General features: G+C 33.3%; 1 protein-coding gene across 1 annotated transcript in view; it reads right to left on the reverse strand.

The window, feature by feature from the left end:
- Positions 1 to 18,398, reverse strand: part of CPED1 (cadherin like and PC-esterase domain containing 1) — a 251,847-nt gene that overhangs the window by 125,691 nt on the left and 107,758 nt on the right. Inside the window, exons 7-13 of the mRNA XM_006910573.2 lie at positions 11,251 to 11,393; positions 10,430 to 10,502; positions 9,133 to 9,300; positions 8,142 to 8,246; positions 6,435 to 6,604; positions 2,375 to 2,445; positions 855 to 905 (exon numbers count right to left, since the gene is read on the reverse strand). Coding sequence (XP_006910635.1) covers positions 855 to 905; positions 2,375 to 2,445; positions 6,435 to 6,604; positions 8,142 to 8,246; positions 9,133 to 9,300; positions 10,430 to 10,502; positions 11,251 to 11,393 — 781 coding nt within the window. The remainder of the gene's footprint in view (positions 1 to 854; positions 906 to 2,374; positions 2,446 to 6,434; positions 6,605 to 8,141; positions 8,247 to 9,132; positions 9,301 to 10,429; positions 10,503 to 11,250; positions 11,394 to 18,398) is intronic.

The raw sequence follows: 18,398 nt of genomic DNA on the forward strand, positions 1-18,398 counted from the left end.
ATGATATACAACCAAGAATAAGTTATCCAGCAAAGCTATCATTTAGAGTTGAAGGACAGATAAAGAGCTTGCCAGACAAAAATAAGCTCAAGGAATTTATCACCACCAAGGCAGCATTACAGGAAATGTTGGAGGGACTTCTTTAAGAAGAAAACACATGATCCAAAACAGAAATAAAGAATGATAACGACTACATTCCTATCAACAAGTACCTTCAATGCAAAAGAATTAAGTGCTCCAATCAAAAGATAGAGTGGCTGAAAGGATAAGAAAACAAGACCTCTATATATGAAAAGGAATGGGATGGAAAAAGATACTGCTTTGATGGACCTAGAAAGTATTTAAGTCAGAGAAAGATAAATACTATATGATTTCACTTATATGCAGAATATAAGGAATAAAAAAGAACAAATTAATCAAAAACAGATTCACAAATATAGTGGACAATTTGGTGTCAGACAGAGGGAAGGGGAGTTTGGGGGGCTGAGAGAATGGGGCAAAGGTCTAAATAAGTACAAATTAGTAGTGATAGATGGTCACGGGGATGGGGAGCACGGCATAGGGAATGTAGTTAGCATTAATACGTTGGGTAGGTGGAAGGTCAAGGGAGGAAGGGAGCAATTGGGGGGATCGTTTTATAAACTATATAGATCTCTAACCAATGTACTGTATACTTGAAACTAAATTTTAAAAAATCTTATGCAAAAGTGATACATATTGACTCATTCAGAAATCTCATTTCTGAAAATTTACTTAAAATGCATTAGTCGTCTAAAAATACACAAATGATGATTTATTCAAAGCAGGGCTATGCCTGTTAATAATACTGCTGAAACACTTCCACTGGAACTCACCATTACTGCAATGCACTTCTTTGATTTCATTTACAATCTGTGGAACCGCAACTAAAAAGAAAACCATGTAAATTTAAATTGAAAACTGTTAATCAAAATTAAAAAAATACATAATAATCTCAAATAGCATAATCGAGTAACACATATTTTATTGTCTAACTTCATTACATCAGAAACTGCTTCTAAGCGAAACTGAAGATACAGTAAGACAAAAGAAGTTATTTGGTTCAAACATCAAAAGAATGATTATTTCAAATAGGAAAATGTTAAGGGAGAAAAACGAATGGTCTAAATGCCATTCACTACCTAATGGTCTAAATGCCATTCACTATCTCAAGATTCTTTCCAGTTCTATAGTTCTATGACTATAATTTCCCAAATTACCAGAATTACAGAAATTCCATCCAATTGGTTCAATTGATATTTACTCTAAATTTCTGAATTCAACCAAATATCTGTCTAAAATACTCTTTAATAAATAATTATGGTATAAATGAGCGGATAAAAGCACTCAGGATCCTTAAATCATTCATTGTAAAGGGCAAAAAATGGTGAGAGAGAGAAAGACAGTCAGAATGTTAGTTCATCACCAGCTCTTCACTGGGCAAACCGATTGATTCTATTGAATCAGTGATTCTCAAACTTTAACGTGCCTCAGAACCATCTGAAGGGCTTGTTAAAACACAGAATGCTGGGCCTTGCATCACAGGTTCTGATTCAGTGGATCTGATTGTCCACGTTTCCCAGGTGAAACTAATGCTGCTGGTTTGGGAGCCACACACTGAGGACCACTGTACTCAATTAGACCTCAATTTGTAATAGGAAATTGATTATTTTTTAATGGTACTTTTTATTTTTTCTTTTTAAAATTAGAAATATTTTCTTACATCGTAAAGCTCAGCTATTCTTTAGAAAAAATTAGAAAAGAGATTAAAATCCCAGAAAGAAAAAAATTAGAAATTAGAGATAAAAGAGATAAAATTAAAATCACCATTAATTTTCCTTGATGTTCACGTTGCTTATAGCCTATTGTTTCATTTAAGAATATATCATAAACATCTTTGATGTTATAAATATTCTTCTATAATATTAAAATGCCTTTATAGTATTTTATCGGATGGCTGTAGCTTAATTTATCTTATTCACTAGTATTGCAATAGTGGTGGTTTTTATTTTTTTCATTTATTAATAATTTATGTAATTAAATTTTGCATACATTTTAAATTATTTCCTTTTGGTATAGAAGAATAATTTTAAAGGTTTTCTTATGTGTCGGTAAATGGGCCTTTAAGAAAGGTTGTTCTAATTTATATATCTACCAGCAGCATGATAATTCTTATTTCTCTAGTTTCCCCAACTTTATTATCTTTAAGAAGAAAAATCTTTTCAAATCTGATGGAAACATCGTTTCCTTATTTAATTTTCATTTCTGATTGCTAACAAAAGTAAACAATTTTTATATATTTTTCCCCCATGCGGTACTCATTTTCATGATGAACTAAGTGGGACTATCCTTTTACCTTTTTGATGTTCAGTTGCGTTAAATGGCACTTGCGGTTTTTCAAAGTTCCCATCCTCTGCGAAAGAATTCCTGCAAATGCAAAGCCAAATGACTCTGGATCAATGAAATGAGCAAAATTCATGGAAATTACATCTAACACACTATCTTTTTTTATATGTGGGCACAGTTATTTTGATGAACACAAAGAAACACTTTCTGGATTTCATTTCTCAAAACTGGCAATCTCGCCTCAAGTGAGGTGGGTGGAAATCTCATCATCTCTAATCAGCAGAAGCACATTTGAAGAAAACCAGGGCAAAAAGCCACTCTTCAGTCCAAAAGTAAGCAATCTCTGATAGCCCGGGTCCAACAGAAGGGATTCGGGAACACACATTCTAACTGGAATCTGTTTGGCTAAAGTAACACAGTCTTGAAGCAAAAAGCCTTGGAAACTCTGAGGAACAGACTGAGAAGAACATACTTATAATCTAAGAAATTTAAGTGTACCAGGCAAAGGGCTTGCCAAGGCTTCTATCCTTGAACTCTGATTAACTGTAGTGAATGGTAAGAGTTATGTCTTGGTGTGTTTCCCTCATATTTCTCTTGTATAACTAAATGCTTGGCCACATTGCCTTTTAAATCCTCAAATTTGGGACCAAAATAATCTAGATTGCAGACAGAAAAATTGTTTGTCCTGATAACAGAGAACATTGGGCAGGATGTGACTTGACTTTCCTGGGCTGTTGTGAATCTTTGTTTCTACTCCAGCAAAACAGAGATAATAGTATTGGCCTAGCTTCATAGGGATGCCATAAGAATTAAATCTAATGCTCTGTGCTTCATTACATCTTATAAATATTTTTGTCCCAGGTATGTGGTGGGCACTGTGGTAGAGAAGAAATGAATAAGCTATATTCAATTCCTTCAAAATATAAGCATCAGATGGGAAATTAAGAAGAATCACAGAATTACAAATATTGCTAATGCCGGGAAGTGTGATAGTTTTATTGCAGTTTTATTTGTGTGTGTGTGTGTGTGTGTGTGTGTGTGTGTGTATAAAGATGTAATTAAGAGTAAAAAATAATAATATAGTTGACCCTTAAATAATATGTGGGTGAGGAGCAGAGACCCCCGCACAGTTGAAAATCTATGTATGATTTTTAACTCCCAGGAAACTTAACTACAGTTGGCCTTTAGGATTCAACCAACCGCTGATTGAAAACAGCATTTTCTATCTGCAGCTGGGAATCTGCAGTTAGGAATCCGCTGTTGGAAATGGGAAAATACTGTTTTCTATACATGGAAGGTTGAATCTGCAGATGAGAAACTCAAGGATACTAATAGCTGAGTAATAGTGTATTTATTGAAAAATATCCACTGGAAGTGATGCCATGCAGTTCAAACCAGTATTGTTCAAGGGTCAACTGTTCTTCCCTCCTCCCAAGGAATGAAAAAAATAGATAGAATAAGCATGGAGTGAGAGATGTTTAATTGAAGTTTCACTGGATATCAGGCCAACTTTACAAAAACAAAACAAAACAAAACAAAACACTGAAATTATGTGAAGCAAAAACTCTAAGTGAAGCTCATAAAAGATACAACCCTTAAATATACATAAACTGAATTTTGGAAATGTTACTGTCTTAATGGAAGGAGATGCTCTCTATGTTAAGGCATCTTGCATGATTTCTTGTTTAATTTTGTGGATTATCTTTTGAAAATGTGGGTTTTCATGAAAAGCATTGAAAGCGAAGTACACTTGCAACTTTATTTCCCGGAACGTGAAAATTAGCAGAGGGTGCACAAACAATGATTTTAAGATTTTCATTCTGTTCAGATTTGTACTAACTCTGTTGGGACCTCTGGATTCTGAGTCCCAGGAGCACAGACATAACTATCACCTTCTCTAACTGTTGCTTTTCTGACTTTATCTCTCTTCACCTTGTTGCTATAAGCAGATAATCTTTACTTAAAAGGGAGGATGAGTCATTAATCCCCACAAGTAGTATACGTATGTGAAACTGGCTTTTTCTGTAGAAACAAAAACTGGAGGTGACCATTGTGAAGATAAGGGCAATAATGAACGACCTCTCTGTCTGCATGATATACTGAGCCATGAAGGAGAAAGTCACCTCTATTTCTATTAGCTGTGTGGCTTGAGTAAATGACCCATCTTCTCAGCACCTGTTTCCTCACCTGGAAAATGTGTGTGATAGGCATCCTCCTTATAATACAGCATGGGTGATAATTAAATATCCATATGCTCACAGGTAAAATTGAAAATAATTAGAATTGAGAATTCTTTCTTAAAATGTTCTAAGAGCAATTTACCTAATTGCTTCCTGATAAAGATCTGAAGTTTACTTGTCTCAGTGATAACTTCAATAAATCTTTCAAACTTGTCTTGCTTTTCTTATACAAGAAATAAAATATTTCACCCATTGTTGATGCTGAAGTGATCTTTGGATGGTATAGAAACATGAAAAGGCAAATATACCAATATTTACTACCTACCTGTGCTGCAGGATACCAGATACCATGTAGTACCTGGAAGTTATCTTATATAATCCTCCTGAAATAATACATGGTAGGTAGTATAATCCGTATTTGACAGATGTGGAAACTGAGTCCAGAGAGGTCAAAACTTTACCTGTCATAACTAATAAACTCTAAAGTTGGGAGTTTTGAATCCAAGTCTGTCTGATCCAAAAAAGTCCTGATCTTTTCAACACTAAATCCTGACCATTAGTAAATCCTTTATTGGAAGAGAATCAGTTAAGGTTAGGGTTAAATTCAATATTCTAAATATAATGTAACTTAATTGGTTAACTTTACAATATACGTGGAGCTTGAAAAAAAACTTATTGGAGCACAAATTTTCCAAAACTGGCAGATCTCGAGGGAACTTAAAGTTAAGAGAAGCACTTAAATTGGCTCCCAGGTAAATCAAGTCTGCTCTTTCCCCATTGATAATGACAAATGAGACAGTTTGGGATTATTTCAGTGAGTGCAAGGAACAAACAAAGGGACATTGAGCCATATTATTTAAAACCTAATTTTCAAACAAATAAAATCTTACATCAGGCCTACAACTTCTGAGGTAATAAGGCCAGCTTCATAAAGCTGTGGCAGCTAAAGTGAATTCTTATCCCTGGGAGATGTCTTAAGAATTCTTCAAATATATGATTATTTGTATTTTCGAATTGCAGGGAAAAAAGATTTCCTATAGAACTGCTTTCACTATTTCCTGACGCAGAAAGAAATGACATGCAAGTCAATAGAACAGAAGCCATTCCTAAGGGTGACTGCAAGAGACAAATGACTATAGCATGGCCATTGAGTCTTTTCATCTCCCTAGGAGGTTTAGGTTTACCTCTGTTTTCCTGGCAATAGCAAAGTCAAATATTCCCTTGATTCTGCCATATAAGAGAGAAGCAGACTTAGCTAAAGCCTTCGGCACTGCGCTTTTCACCAACAGGAGGTATCAATATGTTCACCTGGCCTGTCCTCCCTCTCCTTCCTTCATCACTACCTCTCATTAGAATGAAAGTGGAGATGGGAGGCCAAGAAATTTTTCTCTAGCTGTTTCCCTCTGAGATTCAATCCTTTTTTTTTTTTTAAGTTCTCTTATGGCAGAGACAGACATATTTAGATAGGTTTTGCTCAGAGAAAAGTCATGCCTCAAAAACTTTCTAAAAAATTGCTCATACCGACTTGGGCTCCATTCTGACTGATGGTTCATAAAACAAATCTCACCTAATTCTTTCTGTCTGATGCTCCCATAATTCAAAGATATATGTCATAGAGTAAAACTAGATTGAAACTTAATTTTAAGCATTGCTTTTTAGTGGAGTCAAGTCCTGTTGGTTTGAAAAACTGTTGGATATATTTTTGTTAGTGTTTGAAGACCACTGGAATCATTATGGTTTCAATGTTTTTAAGAAGCTTATTTTCCAGAGCATGAATTTTGGACACACTTGTTTTTGTTGCTTTCTTTAATGTAGGCAAAGCCTTTTGAAATCAATCTTTAGACTAGAGATTTTTTTGGATTGCACAATTCAAATTTGTGGCTGTCTTACCATTCCAGTGGATGTAGCTGTGCCTTTTTATTCAAGAGCTGAAATTGCTCAAACACATTTAAAAGAGACCAGTATCGGTTCAGGACTGAACCAGGTTTTCCTGTAGGATTTGCTGTGTCATAATATTCACTCATCAAAGATTGAATCCCAGGAGTAATTGATGGGAAGAGCTGAGAACAGATATTCAAAGACAGAATATCAGAAAAAGTGGACAATAAATTAAAATACAGTATTCCTAGGAAAAGCTTTATATTTATTCAGATACTTTAAAAATCAGACACTTATTAAAAATCCAATTTCTGTACCATTATTTAATTTTCTATGCAGCTGTGAAGGTAAATACCATTTTTAATAAGGTACTAATTTTGTTGATGATCATATTTCCAAATGGGGTGATTTTTGTTCTCTTTTCATTGACTATAAATGGATTTCTCCTACCTATAGATACCTGAAAACAGCTGAATAACAGAGTGAGTCAGGCAGTGGGAAAAATGACGAGAAATACCCTTGGGTTATAAGTGAATTTCATCAACGTGAGAGATATTAATCTTACCAAATAATATCTATGGTTATTCTTTCAACTCTGAGAGTCAGGAAATTAGAGTTTGCCCTTTCTCCTGCAAAATAACTTCAGTTCGTGTGCCATGAGATGTTCTCAACATTCACAATATCTTGAATTACGAATTTCCAAAGAACGAGGTCAGATCTCTTTGATTATCTTCGTTTAGTATTGAGTCAAACTGTTATGTAATACTTACTATATTTCAATTAATTAAAATGATAATCCATTCATTAAATTATCTCTGGGGCAATAAGCTTACTTTGAACCCTCCAAAATATGGGGCTAACTTGTAAAAACAAGTGTCAAACATTCATTAATTAACTTCGTAAATTAGTTATAACTCATACAAGTAGCATACAGATACATAGATTTTTTTTTTAAGTAAAAAGTAAATATTGGATCCAAACACATTAATAATAGATTATCAATGGGGTTTTTAAATGCTATTTTAATATATTTTGTATAAACATTTAAGAGGAATGTACAAATTCATTTGATTCTATCTATATAAGTGGCAGAACTAGAAACAAAGCAAGTACTGAGAATGTACATTTAGGTATAAATTATCCTTTGATATTGACCCATAAATGAACAACCCCCCCCAAAAAAATACATAGAAAAAAATAAATGCCATGTTTTTAAAGTCTGAAACCCCTAAATGTTAAAATTATTTACATTTTTTCTTTCTTTACATTTCCTTTGTTTGCTATAGAGTTACAACAAAACAAGATTTAGGTAGTTTTCTAAAATATTGTTGCTATATTTAATAATATTTGATTTTATACAAACAAAAAGTGCATAATAAGGAGAAAGAAATTTTGGTTACATGTAAATATTCCAAAGCTAAAAGCAAAACTTCTTTAGAAATATTTGAACATTTTCTCCATAAAAATTGTCAAATCTTGGCAGCTATACTAACCCCATATTCTTTTACCTTTAATAAGTCACATGTTATTTGCAAACTCTTAAAGAATACGGATTCTGTTCATTTTAATTAGGTGTCTGAAAAGAGGAAGGGAGCTTACAAAGATTTCTGTTTCTTAAAGAAATATCTTCACCTAGGTTGAAGTCAAAATCAAGTAGTTTATGGCTGATCTACTATAATCACAGTTATCAAGAGGAATCAAATGTCACTTTTGTTTTACCAATTGGAATTGTCCCAAACTCCCAAGTTCCTTTATGAAAGTCATAATTGAGTTAATCTCCTCTAAAGACAGGCATTGATTTACTTCCTTTTGATAGTTTTCACCCTATAATAAGAGAGGAAAAGAAAAACAACTTTTTAAGCAATTGTTGCAAAATCAAACCACATTTAGACCAGTTGCTGCTTAATTCATAAACCAAACAAGTTTTGAACTCTGTAAATAAACAACTGAGCTAATTAATGATAAATAATACATAGCAACTTCAATTTGTAACAGCGATATCTGAATATAAGAGAACTTCATATCTGACAAAGAGGACCTGAATGAAATCCCTCAACAGTGCTTCTCTAGTAAGGTTGGAGAGATGAGCCCATGAGGGCAGAATGTGTGTGACAGTTTGGGTATGTAGAGTCCCCTTTAGCCTTCAGGTACTAGAGGTTGGAGCATATATAGAGAGAACATTCCTGCACTAGTAATCTGTACAGATTTTTTGAGGCATAAGAAAACTTGTATTAATATACCATAAAATTAACCAGTGCTACTCTGAAGCACTGCACCCTAATCATAAGCATGTAACCGAAGATGCCAACCAGATGTGAATACTTAAAAAAATTGGTATTATAACTTAAGCCTCTTGAAGTCAATCTGGAACACTCACTGCTAGAATAGACTGCCTCCAAAAAGTCCTAGTATTCCTTTTAAAGTAAGTATTCTATAAAATATAATATCCATATACATTCCTTATGAATTAGGAAATGGTTTACTTCATTTTCAACCCATAATTTTATCATAATCAGTCACTCACATACTTAGTTGACACAAAAATAATATTGGTCCTCAGGTCAGAAAAATATTCAGAAGTGTAATATAATTGATATAAATTAATTTTAAATAAATTATTAAGTTGCTTAACTACACAATAAAGGAAATGGCTTCTTGTAAAGAATGACTTGAAAAAAAAAAGCTCATCGGTACAAAAATATGCACTTACCTTAAATACACTTAACCTATAAAGTCTCTGAACTATCTCAGAGAATATGGAAAGAGAAGATTCATTAGAGAAGAGAAAACTGAAAGTGTCTTTTAGAAGGAATTCTTCTGTGTTTTGGTCCTCAAAATCCATATTATCATCATCTTGAAATTTTAAGTGCTCATGCACCTGTGAAAAAGCAAAAACACAGCCAACATTTTTATTAACTTGCTTTTAATAAGATGGTTATCACTTCTAAAGCATGATTCATTTTCTGTTGTATTGTAGATCAGAACTGACATCTAGTGGTCTTTTTGGAGGTCAACAGTTTCATAAGATGTAAGTAATGTTCTTTTGAATATACATACGATTCTTTATAAGAAAATTAACTAAATGAATTATAAAGTCACATTAGTTTAGCTTGAAACTCTTGTCAAAGAATTCATGTTCACGTAAGATAATATGTAACATTTCTGAACAATAAATTTTGGAGAGCATAATACAAATTATTGTATGTGCAGAAAACAAATAAATGACCATTAAAAGACATAGAGTCATAAAGTTTCAAACTTTTATGGATAAATCTTTGAACTGTTCAACCAAATGTCTGTCACACATAATGTAATCATCTCCTTGTATAAAAGTTTGAAAAATGCTGTATGAAGTTGAATTCTGATTACACATAATTTTATTATCTTCCCTTCTTCCTACTCCATATCCCAAAATAAAGCTTTCTATAGACTAATTCAATTAATTGTTTTTTAATCTTCTTGTCACTAAGGATTATTTTAGATTAAAAATGTTGGAGGAGATGATTTAAATGAGTGATTTGAGAGGAAGTAGCATGTACAAAATATACTCTTCAGTTTATACACAGTTATACTAGAAAAATCATATATTTCAAAAATTCTTGTGGCCAACTTTAAACTAAATATGTATATGTAAAGAATAAGAGTTATCTTTTTATAAACCCATGTGAATAAGCTGGGTAATCTATTTTATATTATCTAAATGTCTGTTTTTCTACATTAACACATACTTAGATTTATGCCACATTTATTTCATAAACAGTGGTTGTACTATAGAAAAAAATCCATGCTTGTTCCATAGGGATGCATCATAGGGACTGGGACTCAAATCATAGATTATCTACATACTGGTTAATTCTCTGAACCACCATAAATATAAATAAGCCTTTAGTGACCTTAATGCAAGCTGCTATTTACTGATTGGTTACTTTGAATAAAAAGAACATACATGCACACACACATCCTTCAGTAAAAGATGGAAGCTCACCTGAGGCCTTCGGCACACTCACCTGGAGCACTACAGGGGATCTGAAACTGCCATAACCAATATCAAAAGTTAAAAGTTGAAAACATAATCTGCATCTGAAATAAAAACATGAGGTAACATAAAAATATATCCTTTTTTGCTACATTTACTCTATTATTTGGTGTTATATTGTTAATAGTTATTATAGTTAAATCTCAAGGTCTGTACTGATTATAAAGAGCAGTGGCTTGGATAATCTAAAACTACATGCAGTTTATTTTGGGATTTGGAATCTGTTTTGTTCCCTGTGGAAAATACAAATACATGTAAAGTATTCATAATACATTAAACTAAACGATGAAGTTACTCTACGAAAATCTAAATGTGGAGAAGAAAACTCTCCTAAATGCCTGGCATTCTTAGTCACATATAAAGCATGATAAAGCTTAATTGAGTCACCTCCCTTTTTTGATAGACTAGCCCTAGGCGGGGAAAAATTAGATTATATTCAGGTAAAGAGGAGTTATTGTATTTTGTTAATAAAGCCTATAAATAAAAATATACCTAGTCAATGGTAAATATATATGATAGAAATAGCTGAGCTTGCAAGGGGTTACAATTAAAAATTAATTTAAATAACTGCTTTGTTACTTGTCACCACTATTTAGATACTAATATGTCTATAATGTGCTCTGATGTTTTAGGATCTATAAATTAGGAAACACTTTTGGGAGTTCACATTTGTATACTGACATAACATTTTCCAAGTAGCACCTACATGTGATAATTAAGGTATATTGTCACTAACGATTAATTTTTAGAAGGTAGTTTTTTTCTTTTTTTAACATTAAAATTTATTTTTACCTATCAAAAGCCTTTGGTCCCAGAGTAGATGTTTCACTGAACACTTCAGCTGCTAGCAGAAGTTTGCTAATTGCTTCCTTCATATTATCAAAAGTCTGAAGAGGAGAACCAGCTCTCAGGAATGTATCAAAAAAGGTTTGAAGCTGTGAACAAAATAAAGAATTTATATGTTGAAACAACATCTCAATTTGTCTCTCTATCATTTCCAAGGCAACCAATTTGAAAGATTCCTTTAGGTTATCTCTCTTTATCACACTCCAAAGAAACTCCTTAAGTAGGAAACTTTGATAATTTAAGATATATATATTGTATATATTATATACAGGAAGAGTATATAATATACTGAAAGTAGACTATAATATAGATTATATACATAATGTATTATATGTACATATTATATACATTATAAAATATATTACAAGCTTTCCAATAGAATATGGGGTGCCGCTATATCTTATAATTTCAATTACTTTAGAGGTGCTTCCTTCATTCTTTTCTCTTTTCATGGCATCTAATCAAGAAAAGTGAAGTGGAATTGTAACAGCACTTGTGATTTGAACTTCCAAATTTCTATGCGACTCGACTAGGTGAATCTGGACTGGCAACTCAGTTCTCCAAATTTTTGTGTCTCCTTTAAAATGGGTTAACACCTACTAACAAGAGTGTTATGAAACTAGATTATTTGAAAACCACTGAAATGTATGAAATTCACATCTAAACTTTTCATTATTATCACTTTTCTGTACATATCAGAACAAAATAATTATATCAAAGTTGCTTCTTCACAGCATTCTGCTATGGGAGATCTAGCCAACTACTGAAGAATCTAACAGATTCTCAATGTCCTCCTAATACTATAATTAAAGTTTTCACATAGAGAGAGATGATAAGGCAATATTGCAAGAGGGGAATGAAGCTCAGGCTTCTTGGAAACACTACAGTTAGTATCACAAATGGCTATTAAATATTAAATATTAAATATAATCATTACACATTAACTAAACAATAAAGTTAATATTAAATATTAAAACAATTGCAACAACAAAACTACTTCTCTAGGACACTTAGCATAAAAGTTCAAGTTAAAAATTTTTTTAAGTATATAAAAAAACTCATATTGATTCATAGACTTTGGATAAACATACCCTTTCAAAGATGAAGAACAAAAAATATTTTTTGAAAAAACATAAAGCAGGTATTCTATTCATGTTTTGGAAGAACAGACTAAATCTTTCTGAACTGCTTGAGATTGCAAAGGGAAAAACTTTTGTTGCTATGATAATGAAGGAGAGATAGTGGCACAAACCATCTGAGGGAAGCGGTAAATGTATCTTTTAAATACACACACACACACACACACGCACACACACAATTCATCTAAGAGAATAAACACTGACTTCATAAACTTTTACCAACTGAAAAACAGAAACCTAATGAGACATACACTTTAAGACCCTATGAACAGGTCATTAGCTTTGGCAATTGGGATATTTTTCCATTTCTCTAAGGAAAATGAATGTAATAATTATACAATCAAAAGAAAACAAATTAATGCTAACACTGAAACTGTTAACATCCTTGCGTCAAAATAGAGTAACAATATGTTTTTCCAAATAAAAGTAACTCATCCTATTTCACTCAATTCACCATATTATGTAGAAGGAGTTACTGATGATGTTATTGCATTTTCCCATTTGGTTATGAGATTATATTCTCCAAGGAAAAAATAATAAGCAAATTAATGTCTTAGGCTTATAGTTATTCTTCTACTGTGGAAATGATTATTTCTAAATTCCTGATTGTAACAGCGAGCTGCCAGTACATGAATCCAGTTCCTTTCAAACCAACTTTCATGAGAATTTTACCACACAGAAAGCATTGTGCTTTGAGCACAGTGCTAATGCTATAGACTCTAGAGGCAAAAAATCCCAGGCCAATACTTAGTGCATACTAGCTCTTTTTATTAATTAAAACGAGACAAGTCCACAGAGCCATTTAAAAGAAATTTCAATTAAAAGTGATTGTTGAATCCAGATTCTCTTAATGCAATGCATGATTTGAGAAAATCAAATTGCCTCTGAGAATTCAAACATTTGTGACACCAACCAAGGAAGAACATTTAAAAAGTTTATGTCAAGCCTTCAATAGATTCTGTTTTAAAAAGAGAGAATAATGCTGCAGTGAACATAGGAGTGCATATATCTTTTTGAGTCAGTGTTCTCATTTTCTTTGGATAAATATCCAGAAGCAGAATTGCTGGGTCATATAATAGTTCTATTTTCAGTTTTTTGAAGAATCTCCATACTGTTTTCCATAGGGGATGTACCAGTTTGCAGTCCCCCCACATTGTACAACTGAAACTAATATAATCACAATAAGATTGTATACCAACTACACATAGATAAAAAAAAAAAGATTAAAAAAGAGAGAGAGAATAAAGAGGCACAATGGTTGAATGGACCCCTCTAGTTGTTTGCCTCTCAACAGAAATGAAAGAGCAGAACTGAAGGACCCAAATAACTGGCTTTTCTCCCATCTCCCTAAGAAGTCGACCTGCTAAGAGAAGGAAAAACATCAGCTGACAACCATGAAAGCAGAGGACCAGAGCGGAGCCGCCTTTATAAGGGGAAGTGTGAAGACAGAAGAGAGAAGCGGCGCTGAAAAAGCACGATTCGAAACGGAGCGACTTGTTTTATTTTTGTGCTAGTTCTCCTCCCAGTTTCTGTCTCCGTGTATATTCTCTATCTCATTGCTCAGATTTTAATTTATTTAAGCCCTTGACTTCAAAGAAAGTTCTAGATGAGTGACCTCTTCTATTTAAGTCATACGGTATAAGTGGCAAGCAAAACTATCTATGCTAGAAATGAAAGTAGAACCATGCAAGTGCTTAATAGGTGTTTGTAAAACATTATCACTTTCAATAGATCACTCAGAGAGTGCGCAATATTTCTGTTAGTTTTCATAATTAACCCATTTAGACTAAGTGGAAGACTTCTTTGAGTTTTACAATTTGTTACATGAATTTGTATTTCCTTGGTTAATTACTTGAGTTCTGCGCATCTCATTGTGCTCAGATGTGTAGAGAACTGTGCTCAATGATCTCATCAGACAATGTCAAATCTAAACTTATTCAATATTAATTCCATTTAGAATCATATGAACCTGAAAAACACATTTCGCCCAGGAGCTTTCTTAACTCACACACAAATATCTAAAGGAGCACCTTCACCTTCATTGTTAATTTAAAACAATCAAGCCATGAACTCAAATATCAAAAAGAATGGCCTTTTTCTAGACCAAGACTTTTAATCAACATTTTTGAGTTACATAAATACATAAGAATATAAGATCCCAAGGACATCACTGCCTTGGCAGTTTGGTAGAAATTTTAAAAATATTAAAACTTTTAACGTGACATGAAACTATTTTATAAACTATAATTTTTCCTCCAGTGTAAAAATGAAAAACAAATTTAGTGCAAAATAAATTATGTAGAAAATGACCTTGTAAGAGCATGGTTGTCAAACTAAGCAGTTAAAGCATCACCGTTTGTTTGTACTTTATGTAAAATATAAGCCATAACCCAGTAAGGTATTTATATTTCTAATATCTTTTATATCTATCCATTCAAGCAACCTATTGAAATTTACATAGATGGATCAAAATTAGCAATTAAAATGAAAGGACAAGAGAAACTGAGAACTTGAAAATATTCATAGAAAAACTTCAGTTATGTCTTTGATATCTTAAAACAATACCAAGGTGCTCTTATACCATCTCATTCCTCCACCCTACCTCACAAAGCCCCTCACATACTAAATTCTAGGCTTTGCCTTACTGTGTCCCTTTATACTCCCAAAAGACCTTGGACAAATTGCTCTCAAAAACAACATGTGTCATTCTGTGTTAAATTTGTTGATTTTCTTGTCTGCTCTTTAGTAGAGAGCTTTTAGAGTAGAAACTGTACCATTTTATTTTTTGAGGGCCAATACCTAATGCAGTGTAGATATTGCATAAATACTGTTGAATAAATAAACCTAAGTATAACAATACAGAAACCACAGACTTTGGTAAGAGAAAGAGTTTATGGAAACTTCTGGATACCACAGTTTTTTCTTTAGAACAACATGTTTCTTTCTTGTTTCCATCTTTTTAGAGAAGGAGGATATGCATTTTTCTGGTGCTTTATAATAAAGTTTTTGAAAAATAGAAGCTAGGATAGAAAGATTCAAGAGGATTTTTGACATAAATTTTAATCTAATAGTTAAAATGAAGAATGAAAGATTAACCAATATTAAAGGTTTTTTTTGTAAGTCATGTTCTTGATTAACTGGGAAACTATAAGAGAAAACTGGTATTTCAATATTTTAAAATTTGAGTAGTGTGTAATAACATTGTACTTTACTAAAAGTTACTGGAATTTCTCTCAGAATTATTGTGTAATAGAAAATTTATCATCTTCTCACGATAAACAAGATAAAATCATTTTGCACCAACAATCATATGACAAGATGGTCAATCCATTAAGATAGCTGGTATCAAAAAAAAAAATACCATAAAATATTAAGAGTGACAAGGCTCTGAAGAAATAGGAATACTTGGGCACTATTGGTGGGAATGTTAAATGGTTCAGCTGCTATCCAAAACAGTAGGGAGGCCCCTCAAAAAATCAAAATTAGAATTACCATGTGGTCCAGTAATTCAATTTCTAGTATATAGCCAAAAAAATTGAAAACAGGATTTCAAAGAGATATTTACACACCCTTGTTCATTGCAGTATTATTTGCAATAGCCAAAAGGTACAAACAACTCAAGTAACATCTGTGGATGAGTGGACAAACAAAATGTGGTACATACATACAATAAGATATTATTCAGCCTTGAAAAGGAAGGACGTGGAAAGAGGTCAGAAACATGGCAGAGTGAGAGATGTCCCTAGATATCTCCTCTTGAAACAACAATAAGCTGAACATCTTAAAAAAAAAAAAAAAAAAAACCACCCAAACTGCACACCAGCAAGTCTGAGCATGGGATCTGTGCATAAGAGCTACCACAGGTCAGTACCCCGGATATCAGATGGTGGACTGGGAGAAGTAAAGAAGCTGCCTCTCACAGCCACCAGCGCTCCCTGTAGGGGGAAGGGAGGGGACAAAGTGTGGCAAGTTCACTAAACAGCCCTGCCTGGGAGAGCTGTGGGCTTCATGTGGCTAGCAGCAGGGCCAACTCATTAGGACAGAAAGCAGAGAAGCAGGGACGACAGAGAAGTGGGGACGGCAGAGAAACAACTGTTGATTTTTACCAGCCACAGTTGCAAAACCAAGGCTGAGCTGCAGCCCCCATCCCCCAAGATGCAGGGCTCCTCCTACCATAGCCTCCAAGACCAAATCTGAGCAAACACTACCAAAACTGTCACTAACATTGACAGGGACTGAACCTGAGGGTAGCAAGCATGATTGAATATCTATAAGGGAAAAAAAAGGTATTGATAAGGTTTTATAAAAAGCAGGGATCTAAGAGGCTTAGCGTGACCTACTGGAAACCAAGAGAAAAATGCCTTCTTTGCAACAGGCTAAAGAGAGACCTTTATATAATAAATCTTTCTGGAAAAAATGCAGAATACACTTCCATTAATGCCCAGGCTGAGAAATAGTCCATTAAACACCATGAATAACGAAGGTGACAAGGTATCTCAGAAAGAAAGAGAAAAATCTCCAGAAAATAAGCTTACAGACATAGAAATATGTGACTTAAATGACAGAGAATTCAGGATGGTACTTCTGAAAAAACTCAGTGACATCCAAAACAATTCATATCAACAATTTCAGAAATTGAAAAAAACAACTAGATGAGCAGAATGGGTTCTTTAGCAAAGAGATTGAAACCCTCAAAAAGAACCGAAGAGAACTTCTGGAGATTAAAAATAAAACACTGCAAGAGATGAAAAATGAAATAGTAAGCTTGGGAAATAGAGTCAACCAAATGAAGGAAAGGATCAATGATATCAAAGACAGAAATCGAGAAATAAATCAGAAGAAAGAAGAGAAAAATCAAAGAATGAAAAAGAATGAAAGAGAAATACAAAAACTAGTTGATACCATCAGGAGAGGAAACATAAGAATAAGGAGCATTATTGAAGGCGAGGAAAAGGAGCAGAGATCAGAAAGCATTTTCAGACAAATAGTGGACAAGAATTTCCCAAATCTAAGCTTCAGGAATGAGCTGAAGCTTAGAATTCAGCAAGTCAACAAAACACCCAATTATCTCAACTCAAAAAGGTCTTCACCAAGACACAACGCATTAAAATTATAAAAAATCAATGACAAAGACAGAATTCTCAGGGCAGCCAGGGAAAAGATGTTAACCTATAAAGGAAAACCCACTAGATTATCATTGGACTTCTCAGCACAAACCCTACAAGCCAGAAAACAGTGTAATCAAATATTCAAACTATTAAATGAAAGGAACCAGCCAAGAATAATGTATCCAGCTAAGCTCTCCATTAGATATGAAGGAGAAATAAATACCTTTCCAGACATACAAAAATTGAGAGAATTTCCACTACAAGGCCTGCATTACGGGAAATACTGAAAAGAGTCAGCTCACCTAAAACAAAATTACCAAAATGCATAATCAGGAGTAAAGTGACTAGCAGGCTGATAGAAGCAGGGGAGTGCAATCATTACTAAAAATAGAGCATTATAAGCTTAAAAATAAGAAGAGATTTGCTATAGCAACATAGTAATGAATGTTTCACATACATAGGGACAAATTGAGACAACAATGACTAAAAAGGGGAGGATTTACAGATCAAATTTGCAAAGGGGAATGAAGATAAGGCACATGCAGAGGAAAATGGATGACTGTATATATGTGTGTGTGTGTGTGTGTGTGTGTACATACATACATATATATAAAACTATCCTTTACATATTCATAATGGTAACCACACACAAAAGATTCAGAACTGAAGAATATAACATAAAACAGGAAGAACCAGAGGGAAAAAACACAAAAGCCAATCAAAAGAAAGAAAACACAAGGACAAGGAAACAATGGAAACACTGAGCCACCAGAAAGCAAAGATAAAATGGCTATAAAAAGACCTCATATTTCAATAATTACCCTAAATGTAAATGGACTGAACTCAC

Source organism: Pteropus alecto, unplaced genomic scaffold, assembly GCF_000325575.1.
Source record: "Pteropus alecto unplaced genomic scaffold, ASM32557v1 scaffold22, whole genome shotgun sequence".
NCBI lineage: Eukaryota > Metazoa > Chordata > Mammalia > Chiroptera > Pteropodidae > Pteropus > Pteropus alecto.